The 21,511-nt window shown below is 35.2% G+C and overlaps 1 protein-coding gene across 4 annotated transcripts in view; it reads right to left on the bottom strand.

Annotated features, from left to right (window-relative positions):
• The window catches only part of si:dkey-181m9.8, a 31,105-nt gene extending 10,685 nt beyond the window's left edge, over positions 1-20,420 (bottom strand). Inside the window, exons 1-19 of one of the 4 annotated variants that reach the window (XM_073926274.1) lie at positions 20,234-20,420; positions 19,712-19,802; positions 17,365-17,430; positions 17,107-17,273; positions 15,566-15,717; positions 15,416-15,486; positions 13,793-13,963; positions 13,607-13,711; positions 8,950-9,032; positions 8,787-8,877; positions 6,065-6,156; positions 5,791-5,973; positions 4,110-4,289; positions 3,681-3,779; positions 3,503-3,592; positions 1,021-1,135; positions 824-942; positions 630-743; positions 475-538 (exon numbers count right to left, since the gene is read on the bottom strand). In XM_073926274.1, coding sequence (XP_073782375.1) covers positions 475-538; positions 630-743; positions 824-942; positions 1,021-1,135; positions 3,503-3,592; positions 3,681-3,779; positions 4,110-4,289; positions 5,791-5,973; positions 6,065-6,156; positions 8,787-8,877; positions 8,950-9,032; positions 13,607-13,711; positions 13,793-13,963; positions 15,416-15,486; positions 15,566-15,717; positions 17,107-17,273; positions 17,365-17,430; positions 19,712-19,802; positions 20,234-20,278 — 2,098 coding nt within the window. In that variant the 5' untranslated portion in view covers positions 20,279-20,420. Of the gene's footprint in view, positions 1-474; positions 539-629; positions 744-823; positions 943-1,020; positions 1,136-3,502; positions 3,593-3,680; positions 3,780-4,109; positions 4,290-5,790; positions 5,974-6,064; positions 6,157-8,786; positions 9,033-13,606; positions 13,712-13,792; positions 13,964-15,415; positions 15,487-15,565; positions 15,718-17,094; positions 17,274-17,364; positions 17,431-19,711; positions 19,803-20,233 lie in introns of all 4 variants that reach the window. The other 3 variants (XM_073926273.1, XM_690941.11, XM_068214002.2) reach the window with 3 other exon arrangements.
• Between the last annotated feature and the right edge of the window lie 1,091 nt (positions 20,421-21,511).

The raw sequence follows: 21,511 nt of genomic DNA on the forward strand, positions 1-21,511 counted from the left end.
TAGGACAGTTTGAAACCAATGAGGAGCTTTAGGAACCATTTAAACTAGCTTTTATGTCACAAAATTAATGTAATCGCAGCTCAATATGAACACTCCTGTAATTCACTTAAACATTTTATGACTTCCTAATGATTTTTGTATGTTTAGGTGGTATTGGTAAGAAATTGGATGCAAGCAGAGTTTGGCTGTAAAGTATAAAACGCCACTCGGACTACTTTTTTAAATACTTTCAAAGTACTTTGACTCATCCTTTACATGGATTTAAACAGAATGATGTACCCCATTCATATCAGAAAACATGATCAACATAAAAAATTTAAACTATATATAGAATATAATAAAATAATGAAGAAAATATATTCAGTTGACCACTGATTCTCTTATTTCTTTGTTAATTAGTTTGTATCTGCATTGCATGAAGTGCTATATAAAGGTAACTTGATCTGACTTTAGATATAGGCATACAAACTGTACCTTTAGAGTGTCTCCCCATTGGATGTTTGGGGCTAAACATGAGCGGATGTGATACTCCATAGCGCTGAAAAACAAACAAAAAAAAATATTTAACAGGAGCAGGATATGATGGTAGTGTCCTGTTCATGCTAGATCACAGATAAAAGTTCTGTCACCTGCAGCAAGGTACGTAGTCGCGGGACGCTCCAGTCTCTCAGATGATATAGGCAGTTTCGAGGATGGTGCGCATGTAACCCTTTAGCTGCGCACTCGATGGAAAAATTACAGGTCTGCAAAGACAACAGATGCTTGTTATTTGGTACAGAGCTCTGTTAACAACAATAACAACTGCTGAGACAAGTAAACTCACAGAGCCTTGTTTAAACGGCTGACTGCAGCCACCACAGAATTCATGCTGGCACTGAGTGCATCTGAAATGCAAACAGCCTCCTCTGGCCAGGAAGAAGCGGAATTTGCATTTTGGGCAGTCTAGAAAGAGGCAAGTAAAACATTACAACCTGGGAACAGCTCCAGTTAGATACTTTACAGCAAGAGTTTGTGTTTCACCTATTTTGTTCCTGCTGAGGAGCTGCTCTAGCCTGGAGTTTTGGTACTCGGGGCTGTTGAGTTGCTCCCACTCTTTAAACTTCTCACATGAGATTCCTTCATGCTGTGGAGCCCACTGGAAAACAAGCATCCAAGAATAAAACAGCATCTATAAAATATGAGAACTGCCCTCACAATGCAGAGGCCCAATAGTAAGAATTGTTTAGGTCAGATGTTTACTTGTCAGGCAAACATTTTATCATTTCTATAATCAATACTGATGTGGATTCTTAATTCTGAGGATCAATCTTTTCATATTTGAGGTTTTCTGTTGATGTGTGATTTCACTAAACTTGTGTAATGCACCTGACGTTCAAAAAGCTGTGTGATTTGTTCACATATTTCAATTTCTTAGCTTTCAATCACTGTATTTTTTTGCATTGTCGTTCTTTAAGCAATGTAAATACGTTTTTATTGGATTTCTTTCACTTATATGGCCAGTGTTTCTCAAGTTATAATATTAAAACCCTCCTTAAGTTTATAAGTTATGTTTAAGTTAATTAAGTTTGTTTATATATACACAATGTTAAAGCCCTATGTTTATATTAGACAGTTGAAGTCAGAATTATTAGCCCCCCCCTAAATTATTAGGCCCCTATTTTTTCCCCACTTTTTGTTTAACAGAAAAAATTTGTTCAACACATTTCTAAACAGTATAGTTTTAATAACTCATTTTAATAACTCATTTCTAATAACTGATTTATTTTATCTTTGCCATGATGACAGTAAATAATATTTGACTAGATGTTTTTCAAGACACTTCTATACAGCTTAAGGTGACATTTAAAGGCTTAACTATGTTAATCAGGTTAACTAGGCAGGATAGGGTAATTAGGCAAGTTTTGTATAAAGATGGTTTGTTCTGTAGACCATCGAAAAAAAAATATAGCTTTTAAAATGGCTTTAAAAAAACTAAAAACTGCTTTTATTCTAGCCGAAATAAAACAAATAAGACTTTAAAGTTTCAAAAAAATTTTTTTATTAACTTACTCCAAAACATACAGTAAAATACTGTGAATATTATTTCAATTTAAAATAACTCCCTATTTATCTTAAACAGAAATTTACCAAGCTGAATTTTTCCTTCCATAAAACATTAAGGAAAAAAGTTTTAACATTAATAATATTTAAATTAGCAACTAAACATCTTAACTTTTGCTTTTGATCAAAGTTAAGAAATACAATTTTACTAACCTCAAACTTCTAAACAGTAGTGTTAAAAAATTAAGTTCAAAAGTTAATATTAACACAAAACATAAATGTTTTTTATGACAACTTAAGGACTTTGGTCTGAAGACTAACTCAGCGTTTCTGCAGGTTTCACCAAGTTAAATTTAAAACTTTTAAAGACATTTTAAGACCATTATGAATGAAGTTTTAGACTCATAAAGGGCTAAAGGCTAAGAAATTTTTCATTTTGTTCACTTTTTTATTAGATTTTTATTTTCCCTATCAAAAATGATGATTATAATTTAATGCATTTAATAATACAATAATAAATGAATAATATATTTTTTTATATTTTAGATATTTCTTAGCAAAAATATTTTAAATCTTGTGTAAGAACAAGCAAGCTTTATCTGTATCCATACACTTTTTTCCAACACAAACTTCTTATAGCAAACTTCTTATATTCTTAGATATATATCTTATGTATATATATATATATATATATATATATATATATATATATATATATATATATATATATATATATATATATATATATATATATATATATATATATATATATATAAAATATGTACAATAAACAAATTTAAACGTTGGAAAACTATAATTAACTAAATCTATGCACAACAATCTGTCCAGGTTTGTCCAGGCACTTTTAAACAAATGTTACTGTAAGGAAAATAATTAAAGCATTATGCTTATTAGAGTTAAAATAATAATTTAGAATGAAAGGTTTAATGTTTTTTTAGATGGATTATTGGTGATTGTATGGTTTTTGGCCAGACTGGACGTCTATACACAAACAAAGGAAAATTAATACTTTTTAAGGCCTAAAATTTTGATTTTAAAATTTAAGAAATTTTAAGACTTTTGAAAACTTTTTAGGTCCCAGTGTAAACCCTGCTAAACCAACAATTGCACAAATTAGATATAGTTTTAAACATCAAAATCCACACTACACCATAATGACAATGATACAGAATAATAATATTGTTGAAATCACCTTCAGAAAAAAAACTTTTTAGCTGATAAATGATAAAATAATTGATAATTGATCCGAATCCACCAGATTTTAAATTGCTCGAGCATTAAAGCAGCAGATGACAAAACTGTAGTGCTTTCTTATAATATGAACACTACCATGTGCTGCTGCGAATGCCAATGTGGTTATACCTTTATTTATAGTTCTTGATGTGAAAGCATACAGTATGATGCAAAGCATAACACAGCATTTTGTGAATGCAGAACCTACCGGCCTTTTACACTTAAAGCATGTGCTTTTCCCACAACTGGGGCAGTCCATTCTCAGCCTGTCTGCTTCATGAAGGAGCCCAAAGCAGCACTAAAATACAAAACAGTTACAGTTTGACCTAAATATAAACAGACGTTTATAACATTACACTAAAGTATCTTAGAATGGTGAAACGTACATGTGCACACCAGCGGAAGTTGGGCATTTCCTGCAGTGCTCTGTCTCGAAGTTTCCTCTGAAAAAGCTCATGAATCTGGGAGTCCAAATAATACCTGATCTACACATACAAAATATTTACATTTAGTCATATGCCTTATTTAATTTCATATGGGATTTGACAATAAATCAGAAACAAACAACAAAACAAATGTTATGTTTAAAGGTCAACATCTAAAATGTGCAGCTTTGTTGGATGTGTGATCTAATTTCAAATGTTTAATTTCAGACGTTTTTAATGTCTAAAAATGAATGGAAGTGAATGAGACCGGACGTCTCGAGCCAAAAGGATTAAAATGGCTGCGCCCGCTCGTGTACGGAGAATAAGGTGAATAACTTTAAGTCTAACATATTAATTTCGATTTTAGAGAGAATTTAAAGAGCCCCACACCTGTGTGTCCAGTAGACTGAAGTACTCCATGGTGTCCTCCCTGCGGCCTCCTCGTACATCAGGAAGATTACAGAGAGGACACACAGCATGAACTATATTCTTCTCCTTAATGACAGAGGAAAAGTACTTCTTAAAACAGCTCTCACAGAACGTACAGGAGCAGTGTGTCATGGTGACCATCTGAGGAGGAGAACACAGGCAGATACTACATTTAGGACTGAAAGAGATCCTGCTGTGTATTATTCACTTGTGCATGATGACCGGGTTGCCTTCACGGCTTAAAAACTTACATAATTGTTAACTTATAAAATTAATAAAAAATAAAAACTTTAAAATAAAAATTTAGAAATATAACAATAAATACTGATTAAAAATGAATAACGGTTAAATAAAGTATTATTTTTAATTTTATATATGTATATGTATATTATATGGAAACGTATGAGTAGCATAATTCAATTCAAAATGTAATATGCAAAATGGCAATGCAATATGTTAAATGGCAATGTATTTCTGTATTTGAATTAGCATTTTCCAAGACATATGAGCAATGTTTGGTGCAGAATGAAAATGTAAATTAAATTACATTGTTTGCATTTATCATTTCAAACACTGTTTTAATATGTAAATTGTATCCGCATTTTAAAGCTTTATAAGTTGCAAAATTAAATTGAAAATGCTATACACAAGCTGAATTTGATGTGAATAAAGTACAAGCAGAAACTGTAGCAAAATGATCATTTAAATGTTATTTGTCCTAAATGCATTTACACTCACGTCTAGGAAACGCAGGATTACATTTTCAGCATAACAGCATGGGATGTGTGTAGCAAAATTAATTCTGAAATGTAATACGCAAAACGATAATGCAATATGTAAATGGCAGTGTATTTCTGTATTTCAGTTAGCATTTTCCAAGACATATGTGCAATGTTTGCTGCAGAACGAAAATGAAAATGAAAAAAAACATAATGCATTTTCATTTAACACATCGCGACGAATGAAAGCCGATTTGAAATGAAATGAAACGAATGAAAGCCACAGACGGCTGCCGTTGCTGCAAGGCGGGTTAAGTTATGTCGTCACAGCTGCAGCGAGGACTATTTGGGACATTTGGCAGCATAAACATGGCGAAGTCTGTTCCTCAGCGGCTTTGTGAAGCTGCACGAGCCCTCGAGCGTGAACTAGGAAATACTTTAGAAAACCAATCACCTCCTAGCACAGTAAAGTTGGCTTTAGGTTTGATATTCGCGCATGCAGTTTTAGGGATCATCTGCAATTTACATCAACAGAACCAAAACGCAGAGTAACACAAAGCAGAAAATTTCTTTTCTAGAAGATTCCAATAATGTACATGTATATTAAAACCCTTAGATAAATGGAGTTTAAAAGCATTTATTTGAAACCTAATACTGTAACAATGAAAATGCCTTCCTTGTCAATATTTTTTCTACATAGTTAAAAAAGTTTTTATATAATATTTTAATAAAATATATTATAATATAACATAATATAATATATACATTTTATTTCAAATAAAAGCTTATTAATAGGGTATTAATAATTATTATTTATTAACAAAAATAATCATCCAATGCATAACCAATAAAGGTAAAGTTTAAAAGTGGTTCCATATTTTTTTTTTTTTACATCAAGACTACACTTAATATGTTCTTCTCACCCTGTTGAAGGATACTTGCTCCTGGCAAATAGGACAATCGTGGCAGAGATATTTGAGAGCAGATGGAAGATCTCGGCACGACTGCACTGCTTCCAGCACATCTGTGGAGCTGAAGCTGCATCCCTCCAGACTCATGATGCTCCTAAACATTTCAGCCTTGTCACCTTGGATGCCACCTGGGATCTAACGGTAGATTCTTTGTTTAGTGCAAAGAATAAGTAGAGGAGTGGGGAAAAACTGGTCAAATAAACATCTTGATTTGAACTCCATTTACCTCCATGTCCTTAAACTTCTTCAGCTGAATAGAAAAATGTTGTTCATTGATGCCAATCTTCCTGTCAGGCTGCTTCAAAACATGCTCTGCATCTGGGAAGAAAAAGCATGAAAGTGTTTAAATAAAAAAGTATTTTTTTATATGAAAAAACATTATTACTTGTAATAAAAAAATTGCAATCTCAGTTCAAACACACATATTATTGTAAATTATGTTCATTAAACCTTTGAAGACCACAGTGGTAAATTTAAAATTTAAATCGTTTTAAAACGTTTGATTCATAATAATAACAAACCTAATTTTTATAAAGCACCTTTAAAAGTAGCATCTCAAGGCACTTTACAGATATAAAATGTGCAGCAGTAAAAGATACATACAGGATGAATGCAAAAAAAATATTAAAAACACATAAAAGAAAGATAAATCTAATAATCAAATAAAAGCTACAATAAAAGAGTATGTCTTAAGTAATGATTTAAAAATTCTAAGGGATTCTGCACTGCGAATATCAGAGAGGAAAAGTTTCACAATTTGGGTGCCAATAAAGAGAATCCCCAAGCTATCATAGATTTTAGCCACGTTGACTGAGCAGTGAAAGAGCAGCATCAGATGAGAGTAAAGCACGTGTAGGGGTTTAAGAAAATAAAAGATCAGATAGAGAGAGCTTTTAGAGCCGCTGTGATGGTTACAGCAGCTGCAGTCTTTAGTTTTAGTATTACTATTTCTGTCAAAAACATTCAGATTACCACAGAAATATTGTAAAAGTTTTTTTGGTGGGGATATAAACATTGAATTTAGCAGTAATATTAACAATCCTTTTTTAAAAGTAATTTGATGTTTAAAAAGAAGGTTATACCTTTTACATTGTTACCTCAAAAGGTGGAGATGAGCAACCACTAAAATGTATTTATCACTGAATAATTCAAGAGATTCTTCAAAACTACTGGTTCCTCATCTTCTTTACTTAGGCAACCGATTTGAATTCTCAAGACAAATACCTTCTCAAAGTGTTATTGGTTGCTAGTAAAAAAGCTACAACTAGAATCCACCAACTGTTCTCTAAGACACGCTATGAATAAATTCTATAGGAATTGGTCAGAATGGTTATTGCATACAGGTAAACGAATAGTGTATAAGGGTTCTTTCACACTTTGTCCAATTGCCTGGTCCAAACCCAAGTTGGATTCTCCCCCCTCGGATGGTTTGTGTTCACATCGCCTTTTTTCCTTCTGAACCCCAGTACACTTGCGACATCTTGCTGCTGTTTTGTGTACAGCTGTTGCTAGGTGATGGCCATGAAAGTAAAGCGTCAAAATGGAGACGTATGCATATCATGGTCATTATGCTTTAACAAATCTTTTGCTTTTGTTACTAAAACCAAAATACAGAGAGCCACTTGCGTCTATCTGTCGCACAAAAAGTTCATAAAAACATTCAGAACATCACACGATGTCTGCAGAACTCGTTTTTGGTGGGGAAAAACAAACATTATCACTGTTTGCAGTGGGTCGGTCCCGGTTGTCGCCAAGGCAGGTGATATACAGACATACATGCACACATAAATGAATGTTATGAAAATTAAAGTTTGTTGTACAGTTGGAGTTACAGATGGCCTGATATAAGATTTTGAGGCTGTGATAACCTTGGATAAAAATATTCCGGTTTCACAGTATTATAATTACTTCTCAAAAATATGCTTTTTTTAACATGTCTGGGTAAAAAAAACAACAACTTTTTCCCACTTAACACAATATATTTTATTATAAGAAACATTAAAAATATTTTGGAACAGTAGCTTTTGATATGGAGGGTTTTTTTCTGCTGGAGATATTGTTGCCCTAACAAGCTAAACAAAATAGTGGTAAAAAACACACACACAACCCCCCACCCCAAAACAAAACAACAAAACAAACAAACTTGTATATACCATAGGAACGGTATAACAGCATATGTTGGCAATTTTAAAACCTTGACTTTTCCAAAGCGCAGTTAACCTTAAAACCGGTTATCGTGCCATGCCTACTTGGTGGTTTACTTCTGTTATTTGCTGTGATTGCAATCATATCAGAAGTGAACCGCACCAGATTTGGCACAAACTGTACCCTAGATCACCTCTTTCGGGCCGGACTCATGTACGGTTTGTGGGTGCGCACCTGAGTTCAGTAGACAGTGTTCACACAAGCTAAATGTATCGTACTCTGACGTCAAATGAATATGGGTGTGGACCAAAAATAATACTGTGAAAGCACCCTAAGTTTGCAATGAGTGAGCCATGTTTCTTGTTTTCCAATATGTACAATTTGTGAGGTATTTACTGAGCATTTTGGACATACATCTGCAGCACCATCAATACCATCATTTAATTTTTTATTATTTGTTGCTGATCATATTCATTATGCTAAAGGAAAGGGGCTCAAAGGGATTGTAAACCCTATGAAATATGTAACTTTATAACCATCATCAAACAGCATTAAAGTGCGAGAATATTGTAAATGCTGTATGTGACGTCTTTGGTGATCTGTTTGTACTCTTCTTTATTTATTTAATTGTACTTTATTTGACTTATTTCTGTAAAAAAAAGTTGTACCTGTATGTTGAAATTGTTCAAATAATTGAAAACAAAAAGTAAAAATATACTGATTCCGTACAGTATTATGGATCTATCAAAATGAAATAAAAAAATAGCTACATTTATATTATAATATAAAAAATCCCATATCACCTCTCCGGTTTCTGAAGAGCACCCAGGCCTGGTCTGGCTGTGCTGCAGGGTATCTGATGTCCAGAACCTCTCCGCCTGCATTGTGCCTCCTCTGGAAGTAGATGGTGAGCTTATTCTTCATCTTGCTGGGAGAGACGCCCACAGGAAGTCCACTAACCACTACCTTGTGATGCTCATCTGCCAAACCTGAGTGAACCCTGGCACCACCAACACAATCCTGCCACGCTCCTCCAGCAAGAACAACATCTTCAGGAGAAAAATTAAAGCATTATTATTATTTTAAACAAATGCTGTGAAAGGAACACTATTACAATCTGGAAATATTATTTAACGTTCAAACTTTTTTTAAAATTTCAAAACATAAGAAAAGATTTTAAGCAAAATGGAAAATTTAGAACTCAAGATTCACTCTGTGAAAAGTATTTTAAATCTGGACAGAGTTACCATGGAAAAGTACTTATGTTGCTGTAAATGTGGGCTCCTCGCCGTAGTTAGCAGTGTTATGCTTCATATCACAAAATGTACAACAGTTGTTTGACAGTTTGACTATATAGTCAAATCACTTTCTTTTCTAAACAAACACAAACACATACTATGGGAAATGTTTAACAGACAAGGTTTCATATTTGGTGACATGGTAGAATCAGTGTTGGAACCATACACAACATATTTTTTCTTAATATTTAAATGGGATTTGGTTTTTGAATATTGTGTAGTGTATATTATTTGTACTGTATCACATGACTTAAACGTTATATGCAGTTTCATATGTGTAACATGTATGCAGTGAATCAGAAGAAAGAGGAAGGGGTTTGTTTTTAGCAAGTCTTCTTAATTGCAAGTAGCAAGAATAGGACATAGCCTTTTAAAAAAAAATCTTTTTCAAATATTCCCTAACAAGTGATGTTTAACAGACCAAGAAAATTTCCATAGTATTTCCTATAAAATAATGCATCTGGAAAAATAAATATTTATTTTATACTTGCTAAGATAAAAAGCAGTTTTTAAAATATAAACAAATATTTTAAAGATTAATATTGCTAACCCCTTTAAGATTATTGTTTGATTGGCTACAGACAAACCGCTGTTGTCCAATGACTTGCCTAATTAACCAGAGTAGTCTACACTGTAAAACCTAAAAAGTTAAGATAACTAAAACCAATTGAGAAAACCGATAGCAACAAACCATTTAAGTTCAAAAACTAATCCAAATAAGTACTATGAACTTAAACCATTTGAGTAAACAAAGCAATTTGAGCACAGTTAAATCCAATAAACGAAAAGAAGTCAAACCAACTGAGTACTGTAAAACCCAATAAGTTAAGGCAACTCAAACCGCTAGAGGAAACCGATTGCTACAAACCATTTGAGTAAAAAAAAACAAAAAACTAACCTATACGAGTACTATGAACTTACTCTTTTTAAAGGTTGCCGAAACCCTCAAGTACTATTTTGATATTTTAACAGATTTGTGTGTGATGAGCATCAGTTAGGACAATGTTAGCACCTGTCAGCTTTAATTGTGGGGAAAACTGGATAATTTTGAGCTTTTGTCAGCTAAGTTCAGCTTCCGGGTTTAAAATGATTTTTGGGGCGGGATCAAAATCATCTGCGTAGCGATGGTGTCATGGCCCTTTAAGCAGAAGTAATGAACTAATTACTTTCTTCAACACTGAGTTCAAAACTCTTTTCAAATTAGTAGATTTAACTTTCAATTAACTACACTCAATTTATTTGATCAAGTTGACTGTTGGATTTTAGAGTGTAGCTAACCTAATTAAGGCTATAATTTGCACTTTACTACTATCTGCTAAAGGCACGCAACACTGCCTTCAGATCAGGGGATGCACAGGCCTACAGCACTTCCAGGGCTAATCTGAAGAGGGGCATTAAAAAGGCCAAGCACTGCTACAAGCTTAAGCTAGAGGAGCCCTTTTCCAACTCTGATCCTCTGCGCATGTGGCAGGGCATCCAGGCCATCACCAACTACAAACCCAGCCAGTCCACACCCACAGCCACTGACGTCTCCTTCCTGAACGAGCTAAATGACTTTTATGCCTGCTTTGATAGAGACAATAAAGAACCCTACACCAGGATAACTTCCTCCACCGACCACTCACCTATCACACTCCCCTCCTCAGAAGTACACACGGCACTGAGTCGTATCAATGTGCGTAAGGCTGCTGGACCAGACGGTATTCCTGGGCATGTCCTCAAAGTATGTGCAGAACAGCTCGCTGGGGTATTCACAGACATTTTCAACCCTGTCGCTCAACCTAGCAGCTGTGCCAACATGCTTTAAAACCACCTCTATTGTGCCAGTGCCCAAACACTCCAGCCCAACATGCCTGAATGACTACCGCCTGTAGCACTCACACCCATCATCATGAAGTGCTTTGAGCGGTTGGTCCTGGCACATCGAAAAGACTCTCTGCCACCCACACTGGACCCACATCAGTTTGCCTACCGTAGCAGGAGCACAGATGATGCAGTCTCTATAGCACTGCACTCTGTACTCACACACCTGGACAATAAAAACACTTATACACGAATGCTGTTTGTGGACTTCAGCTCAGCATTCAACACTGTCATACCCTCCAAGTTACTGATCAAACTAAGGAACCTGGATATTGACACATCACTCTGCAACTGGATTATGGACTTTCTGACTAACAGACCTCAGAATGTTAGATCAGGTCACATCTGCTCCACCACCGTCACACTCAACACTGGTGTACCACAGGGCTGTGTGCTGAGCCCCTTCCTCTACTCCCTTTTTACCGTTGACTATAGGCCTGTTAATAGATCCAACACCATCATCAAATTTGCAGATGACACCACAGTGATTGGTCTAATCAGCAACAATGATGAGACGGCCTACAGGGAGGAGATACAGCATCTGGCCACTTGGTGCACCGACAATAATCTGCTCCTTAACACCAAAAAGACCAAGGAGCTCATTGTGGACTTCAGAAAGGGACAAACAGGCTCACATGATCCCATCCACATCAATGGGATGGCCGTTGAGCCTGTCTCATCCTTTAAGTTCCTGGGGACCCACATCTCAAAGGACCTTTCCTGGACCACCAACACCTCCAGCCTGATCAAGAAGGCTCACCAGCGCCTATTCTTCTTAAGGCAACTGAAGAAGAACCAGCTTTCATCAGCTGTCTTGGTGAACTTCTACCGCTGCACAATAGAGAGCATCCTGACAAACTGTGTCACAGTCTGGTATGGAAGCTGCTCTGTTGCTGAGCGTAAGGCACTGCAGCGGGTGGTAAAAACTGCCCAACGCATCACAGGGACCACACTGCCAGCCATAGAGGACATCCAGAAGAAACACTGTTTGCGCCGAGCACGCAGTATTCTGAAGGACACCTTTCACCCCGCTCACAGACAGTTTTCTCTCCTGCCCTCCGGCAGGCGCTTCAGGCTCCCCCGGACAAAAACCAGCAGACTGAGGAACAGCTTTTTCCCCAGAGCTGTCTCCCTCCTGAACTCTGCCCCACACTGACTCTTTTGCCCCCCACTGACTCTTTTGCCCCCCCCAATACACCCCCCACTCTCCTCTAACTTAAACTCCTCGCAATAACTGCACTGTTTAACACTTGCACGTTTAAAATTTGCACATTCACTGCACCACATTGAACTGTTTACTTATTGAACTGTGCATACCCACTGCTTATGGGCATTTGTAATTATGTACACACCCACTATACATATACACTTATAATCATGCTTATTTATCTGCATACTACTGATTATTAATAGCAACCTGTACATATATTCACATATTGTTACATATACACTTGTAATCATGTTTATCTATCCCTGTACATATATTCATATATTGTAACATATACACTTGTAATCATGTTAATCTATCTGCACACTACTGATTATTAATAGCAACCTGCACATATATTCATATATTGTAAATCTGTTCATAGCTTATCCAACCTGTATATAATGTTCATAGTACATTCATCTGTAAATATCACCATAGTTTTTCTATAACTGCACTTTATAACTTATTCCTGTATCCTGCACTGCTGGTTAGACCTAAACTGCATTTCGTTGCATTGTACTTGTACATGTGTAATGACAATAAAGTTGAATCTAATCTAATCTATCTTGTAAATAACTAGTAAAACATGATGTACTCTCATCATGACAACATCTAAATAAATTAGTTAATAGAAATTAGTTATAAAAATATTATGGTTAAAAATACTATTAAGTAAAAAAATCGTTACTCTATTAAACAACACTTGAGAATTTTTTTAAAGGAATTAAAAAATGTAACGGCATGCTAATGACTACAGTTGAAGGGAGATGTACATGTACAATTTTGTGTCAGAATATTCTCTATTTCAATGTTTCTCAACCACGTTCCTGGAGGACCACCAGCTCTGCACATTTCCCAACACACCTGATTCAGATCATCAGCTCATTAGCAAAGACTGAAAGACCTGTAATGGGTCAAACAAAGGAGGAATCCAAAACATGCAGTGTTGGTGGTCCTCCAGGAATGTGGTTGAGAAACACTGCTCTATTTGATTACATCATTCACAATGGATCAATGGGACATAGATATTTTCTATATGCTATTAAACACAGTCTTGTACCTTCTGCTTTCCATTTAAAAAAATATATGTCAAATATTTATAGAAAAAATACTTCCAAAATGCATGTTGCTGTAAAAGAGGCCAAATCATCAAAGATAAACCTTCATTTAAAATGACAAAGATTGTCATTTTGTTACCTCTAATTCCTCACAAGCTCAAAAACACTACAAAATTTATTGTGCTGTTATTTACCTTGCTCCCTGGTGTCCAACTGGTACATATTGATAACTCTTTGCACATGAAGGCTTTTGAACATGTCGTCAATGTCATCTACATCAGAAGTACTGCTGGTGGGAGCTGAAGCAGAGATCATCTTTAATTAATTAGTTTCATTTAAAAACAAAATTGACACACACAAACACATCAAACACAGATTACCTGAGGCTGGCGTGATGAATGGGTTTGTTTGGTGGCTAGTCTCTGAAGACTGAGCCCCAAACGTAATGCCAAAATCCAGCAACTCTTGCGTGTATGATCTTCTTACGCCACTCATCTCCATTTCACTGACTTGATTCAGGTTCATCTGGGACTTTGTACTCTGGGGTAGGGCTAGCAAAGGAAACCTTTGCGTTAGCCAGGAATCAAAAATGAAAGTCTAAAACATTACTTCATGGCACTAAAGCAAAAAAAAAGTTGAAGCTGTAATGAACGAGCATGTTTCCTGCTTGCTATTTCCAAGATAGAGATTCCAGCTTTGTTCACTGATCTGTGGTGATAAGATGCAGATTTGAATCAGGCTGTCATTTAGCAACATTACAGAGCAATTAAGCAAATGCCATCTCAAAGGATCTACTATTTACTGTGAATAGCTTGTACACAGCAGGGTTTAACAGTATGCACTGATCTTTTCTACTGTTGTTGACTATGCAGGAGGATTCATGGGCATTAATTTGCATTATTTAAAATATGTTGAATTTTTTATAAAGCTACTCTGTTTAGACAGTAACGCACAGATACCGATTGTCCACATTCACATTAAACAGCTTTGAAGCATTGATGAATAATACTGTTTTGTTTTGAAGAAAGAAACAATTACTCAAATTGAAACCAACATGGAGCAACATGTTTATGATAAATGGCGTCAAGTAAAAATTATGCTCTGGAATTTAGTGAAGTAAAAGTTTGTCAGTATACAGATTTTATAATAATGTACAGATACAGAAAATGTACTTAAGTACTATAAAAACATTTTATTGTTATTATTTGCCACTGTTCTGGAAACAAAACTAAACTAGATGATAAAAATTTGACAAAGGCTTGAAAAAACCTAGCCTGAAAGTTTAAAAAAAGTTTTGAAGCGGATTGAATATTTCACCAGCTACTAATCTAAGTCAGTGGTTCCCAAAGTGGGGGTCGAGACCCACCCGGGTATTTTCTAAAAATCAAATTAATTTTATTAAACTATTAGAATTACCATGTTTTATCTTTAACCTACTGAAGAACAAAATAGTGATTACATTGTTAACATGTAATACTAAACAATGAATAAACAACATGCAAATTAAAAGCCTTTAGATTTGTTTGCGACCCCTTGGTGATTACGCGGATTATTGCCTTTATACAACAGTTAGATGGCATAATTGTGTATATAAAAACAACATCAACCATGGAGAGTCTCCAAAACCCTTTTGTATAAGGAACTACTTTCTTCCGCAATGGCTTCAAATCATAAGCTGACAGTTAAACAGCTGAGCAAGCATCTTTTAAACTTTAGATCTGTAGTGTCTGCTTTTTGCTGGCTGTATGTGGTCGGAGTAATACACTAAGGGAAAAGAGGCTGTACGGGTGCTGATATTACTTACATATATCACAGCTATCAGCCAATCAGATTCGAGAACCAGACAGAACTGTCATATATATATATGATTGCATTTAAAGGAATTAAAGTACTATTAAAAACTTTTGCAGCATCTCAAGGATACTTAAACGACACAATTTTTTCCATAAAAAATAGAAATCTGAAGTAGTGAACAAGTCTTCAGAAAAAAAATCAATATTTACTGTTGCAGACATGCTGAGGCACAGATGAGGACAACACTCCATGTTGAGCTGTTGACGTCTTCGGTATTGAACTGTGAAGTGAAGACAACATCAATATCACTGACGGTGCTAAACTCAGAGCCTGCATCTGAAACTCAAACAAGCACTGACCTGCCATAGGAGGATACAGGATTGGGTTGAACCAGTTCAGCCGGCAGGTGCTTTGTTTGTGGCGTTTGGGCTGGATATGTGGCAAACAGAGGAGTTTCACGCTGGAAGGCAGCAATCATCTCCTCCAGGACAATTGGCAAGTTTGACCACCCCTACAAACCAAACCAAACATTCAATTCAAGAGTCAAATATACAGCCAAACCAAAACTTATTCAGACACCTTCAACCTTTCTGGTATTATATCAATTTATTAACTACAATTTAGAAAGTGGGAATGAAATATGATAAACTGTGTCTGACAAATTCATCTTGATAATGTCAGATAGCTTTGATTGAAAGGTAAATTGTACAATAGATTACAATCATTCATTCATTCATTCATTTTCCTTTGGTTAGTCCCATAGTCCATCATAGTGGAATGAACCGAAAACTATTTTGGCATATGTTTTAAGCAGTGGATGCTCTTTCAGCAACAACCCAGCACTGGGAAACACACATACATTGTCACATTCTCAAACACACACTCATACACTATCACCAATTTAGCTATTTAATTCACTTATACCGCATGTCTTTGGACTGTGGGGATAACTGGAGCACCTGGAGGAAACTCACACGAACAGAGGGTGAACGTGCAAACTCAGCACAGAAGATAACAATCAACCAAAAAATTATTCAGACATCTCTAGACAATATTGACCCAATATTAATACTTTGTTGGGCTTCAATAAGGCTTTTCACACTTGAATTTGTTAACCCCAGGTAATCCTAAACCCTGGATAAACAGAATCCTGGTTTATCTTTAATCATATTTCATACTGCTCATACAATACTTGGAGTTATCAAATAATCCTGGTTAGTTATTAACTTTTTACACTGTACATTCTTAAACCTTATGTTAAGGCCGCATATATGAGATGTGATTGGATAAATATCTTTGGAGATTTCTTACTATTGAAATTTTTATTTAACGTTACCTCTCACCGACTGGTGTTGTGCATTTTGTGACATGATTCTTTCGGATTAACAAATGTGTTAACACCACTTCCATATCACAAGTGTGAAACATGTCTTTAACCGGCGTTAAAAGCTGTGTTTAGAATGGCGAACGCTTACCTGCAGCACTTTGTGCTGCTTTTAAGTCCATTCTGTAGACCATTTTGAGGCATGTAAATAAAAACAATGGTGCCAACGTACTTCCTGTTTTACATTTTTAATTATTATGGCTTCCGACAATGCAAAAAAAAAAAACATATATAGATAAATAATGTTAGGATTAAATTGCCTCTTGTTACAGTTATTAAAATAGTTTGACAACAAGCAGGAAATGTTCATGCGCCAATGACATGGCCACATTGAAATGGTCTATTAAAAAAAATAATATCACTTTATTTTCCAACACGCAGTTACATGTATAGTATCCTGCACCCGCTGGTAAAAAGAAAATGTAAAAAATCTGGTGCCCGAATCATTTTTGGTTTGACTGTACTAATGATTAACTTCAAGTAAGTAAACATTTAATAACTGACCGACTGACTTACAATCTTCCAGTTGCTGAGACAGTGGAGAAGAACTCGACCATTGGCATCCACATTGCTGCTTTTAGTGTTGATCACCATGGAGGGTGAAGGGCAGACAAAACACCTAGGTGGGTTTTTCGGATGGGTCTCGTGGATCCAGATGCATACTGGAATATTGTACTTGCCACCTTTGTAAAAATGTGAGACATATTTTAACTGTTTCAGCCAAAAGAGGAATTGAAAAAAATAAGTTATATTAAAGCTACTCAAACCAGCTACCTTCATATGCGACAGGAACTGTGCCACCCAAATAAACCAACTTCTTCTTATCGTTGTTGGGATAGACTGTAGAAAGAAAAGAGACTTGATTTTAGGAAATACATATGCAAGAAAATGTTTAATTAATGAAAAAACAAATATATAAAATGAACAAGAATGAATTTAAACAATTCGTTTAAAATAGCAAATTAATTTGAAAATTAAGCAAGTGACTTAATGAACAAATTATGAATTAAAAAAAAATCTACAATTTTACTCATACAATATTATTTTATATTTGTTGAACTGTTAAACCAATATCACATTTGTAATGTGTATAGAGCAAACGGAACTGTTGTTTGTGTGGTTTTACTTGGTTTTAAATAGGTATGTATCCTATTTATAAAAACTCCTATTGTATCATCAACACAAGAAATACAACAGCAAGAGCAATACAAAGGAAAAAGTAACTAACAACTATGAAATGAGGTGGATGCAATTTAATAATGAAAGTAGTTACATTGGAATATGTTGTGGGTTTCTCTGAGTAAACTTTAATGTAAAATAACATTTAAAAGAGGAAGTTTTTGGACATCAACATATTGTTTACATACAGTGTGCAAGGATGTTTTAGTCATGTTTTAGTCAGTTTAAATGGTTTTGTGTGTATGCAGATATCTTTTGAGATGACTCCTTGCTTACAGTATTTATTTTTTATTTTTTTAGAAAAAGGCAAAAAAAAAAAAAAGATTGGATAGAAAAAACTTTGGCTTGGTGTAGATGCAGCCTCTGTCTCATGGAAAGAGGGCTTTGCAAACCTGACAGAACCTGGCAGCTTTTAGATCCAGAATTGTGATTGGATGACAGTGTGAAGGATAAATATTTTACCATGATAATTAATTTTCAAAATCAATTGCAGATTAACCGAGGTATTGTGCTAAAACATACAGACCAAACATCATATACTTGAAATCAGAATTATTAAAACTCCTTTGAATTTTTTTTTTCTTTTTTAAATATTTCCTAAATTATGTTTAACAGAGTGTTACAGTATGTCTGATAATATTTTCTTCTGGGGAAAGTCTTATTTGTTTTATTTCGGCTAGATTAAAAGCAGTTATTAATTTTTTAAACACCATTTTAAGAACAAAATTATTAGCCCCTTTAAGATATATATTTTTAAGTCTACAGAACAAACTATCATTATACACTAACTTGCCTAATTACCCTATCCTGCCTAGTTAACCTAATTAACCCACTTAAGCCTTTAAATGTCACTTTAAGTGGGGGGCGAAAATTCAGGTGGGCTAATAATTAAAATTTTAACTGCACACACACACACACACACACACACACACACACACACACACACACACACACACACACACACACACACACATATATATATATATAGTGCCCATTTTTGTAATGTAATTTCCTTTGAAGTGTGAAGATCTTCCCTTATTTTGTGTTTTCAAGACACAGTAAAAACTAGTTGGACGAGTTGGTGACAACAAAATGAATTAGGTTAGTCTGTTATGCAGATATTGTACTTCCTCTGTAAATAACAATTATACTCATGCAGCTCCTGAGTGAGAGAAACTAAGTCTATTTTCTACACTTTGATCTTCTACAGTTTAATCTTTAGGAAAAGGCAGCTTCACCTTGTCTGTTGTTATTGTTCATTTAGAAACTTGATCCAATTGATGTGAACCTTTTCAAAGGTTGCTATGAAAATCAGTGATATTGTATGAGCATTTCTCCTTTACTATCATTAAAAACATCACATTTACAGTTGACCTTGTATGTGTGAAATTATGGGCACTGAGGTCTCATTTTTTTGTAACAGTGACTTTTTATTTACAGCTGAAATTTGGTTCTGATAATTCTTTAAAATGTAAGTCTGTGGCTAATGGCCCTTTGAGAGTCAACAACAAGCACCACAAAAAAAATCTGATAGAGCAAATTGCTGTGGCTTCTGGTGATACTGACATTATGGTCTTATAAAGAAAAAAATGACTGGTCTGAGTAAGAAAATGAACATTATATTCAACATTAAATATTGATGCTCCATAAGGCAAAATTAAACTCAACTGGGAATCAAGAAAACTCTGCACATTTTATGATTCTCTCTTATCTGATGCACACATAAAGTTCAGTTCACACACACACACACACACACACACACACACACACACACACACACACACACACACACACACACACACACACACACACACACACACACTAAAGTGCAGAGAGGCGGCTCCCCAGCCAGGACTGAAGTTGAGAGCTGCTTCTCAAGATCAATACATGTTCATTGGGCTCTGCTGCTATACCACTAATGTGCTTTCAGAAAAGAACTTACGATAATAGTCCACGTATAACTGGAGATGTGGGAAATCTGCAGACAAATTTCTGATGTCTTCAAGCACTTCATCTGGGTAGCAGTAACTACACTATTACGAGAAAATGAAGACAGTGATGAGTAAACAAGATGATCCTGAGGCAAATCAACTTCAAAATGACATAGTTCCCATATAACATGAGACCAAATTAAGTTAATGTTACCATATTAACATGACCATGCCTACCAACACCATAAAGACAATCATAGGATATACAACAATACTCTGGTAGTCTGCAATTTAATCACCACTACCAAAAATAAAGTAAACAAACTGACAGCAGGTTCTGAAACCAGACCCCCATATTTTCTCACAAGGGTGTTTATCGTGATATTTATTACCGGACAGCTATCTTTTCTCGTACTGAAATATCTAGTTGAAAATGCCATCCGGCAAAGTTTTCATCTTAATACTACACTACCGGTAATTAGCTTGTTAGCCCAAGAACCAAGCTGCCTCGCTAGTGTTGACAGTAAACCTACCTCGAGAAGTGTTTGATAGTTCAGTTCTGCTGAAACGCGCGACATCCTCTAACAGCACGAGCACTGCTCATGCATTCATCGTCAAGTAATTTTACAATATGAACGGGAAATCATATCTGTTGCGTCTTCCATCACTTAAGTTTACATGCCATTCAGTCAGTTTTGGTTTCTTCAGATCATGAACGTCGCTACGTCTCGTTACTGAAAGTTCAAATCTGGTCTCAGCAGTCCGCCATATTGAGTGTGGCAGGAAAGAGCTTTTCTTTAGTGTTTTTGCTGTGTTTGGTGCGTTTTTGAAATGTTTGTGGGTTTGCTGAATTGAATTTGGGTTCCGGCCAATGACATGGAAAACGAGCTTAAATGTAAGTACACTTAAATACATATTCCTGATTACATAGCCTAATATGGTAGTAAACAACGTTCTTTGCTGCAGTACCACTGGATGTCAGTATAAGACATCAAATCTCCCCTTCACTGCACTGGCGCTGCATCCATGTCCTTCACCCAGAAGTACAGTACCAACAAATGAAAAGCACTGAGGAATTTACAGTCTATGGTTTATCTGTTATGTGGGTTAACTGTTGGTTTTACTATTATTTAGCCATTTTTTTCTCTTCAGCGTACAAAACTTTAGAAATTGCTTTATTTTATTCATCAAAATGAAATAATTTATTTTATCACTTTTAGTAAGCATTGTGAAAGAAGTATTTTATTTACATCGCTGAAAAACAATCATTATGTCATTTTATTCATATTTGACATTGATAAAAAAAAATTGTAGCTATGTGTGTGTTTGTGTGTGTGTAACCTGAAGATTCTCAGTTTCGTGATTTACTAGATAGGCTATGTGTTTGTGTAAAATGTTAAAATTTGTTGTATACAACGTTCTTGTAACATAAAAAAGATACTATTAGCTTTTAAAACAAATGGAGTATTTCCCAGAGATGGGTTGCACCTGGAAGGGCATCTGCTGCATAAAACGTTTGTTGTTTTAGATATTAATTAGGCACAACTTATACATTCTATAGTAAGTACATGTGTAACAAGAACAATGTCCTTGCTGTAACAGCAAAATGTCCTTGTTACCAGGCATGCTTTATCTCAAAGATTAATGGTCATGCTTCTTAAAACCATGTAATTGCGTTTCCGAACTCGCCTTCCTTCATAAAAATCTATTACTCAGATATTCTGAGAAAGAAATCATCTGATTCAATGGCCATCTCATGGTTTCACAGTGACAGACAGCATCCAGAATTTAAGCTCCATGTAGTTGGCCAA

Source organism: Danio rerio, chromosome 2 (assembly GCF_049306965.1).
Source record: "Danio rerio strain Tuebingen ecotype United States chromosome 2, GRCz12tu, whole genome shotgun sequence".
Classification (NCBI taxonomy): Eukaryota; Metazoa; Chordata; class Actinopteri; order Cypriniformes; family Danionidae; genus Danio; species Danio rerio.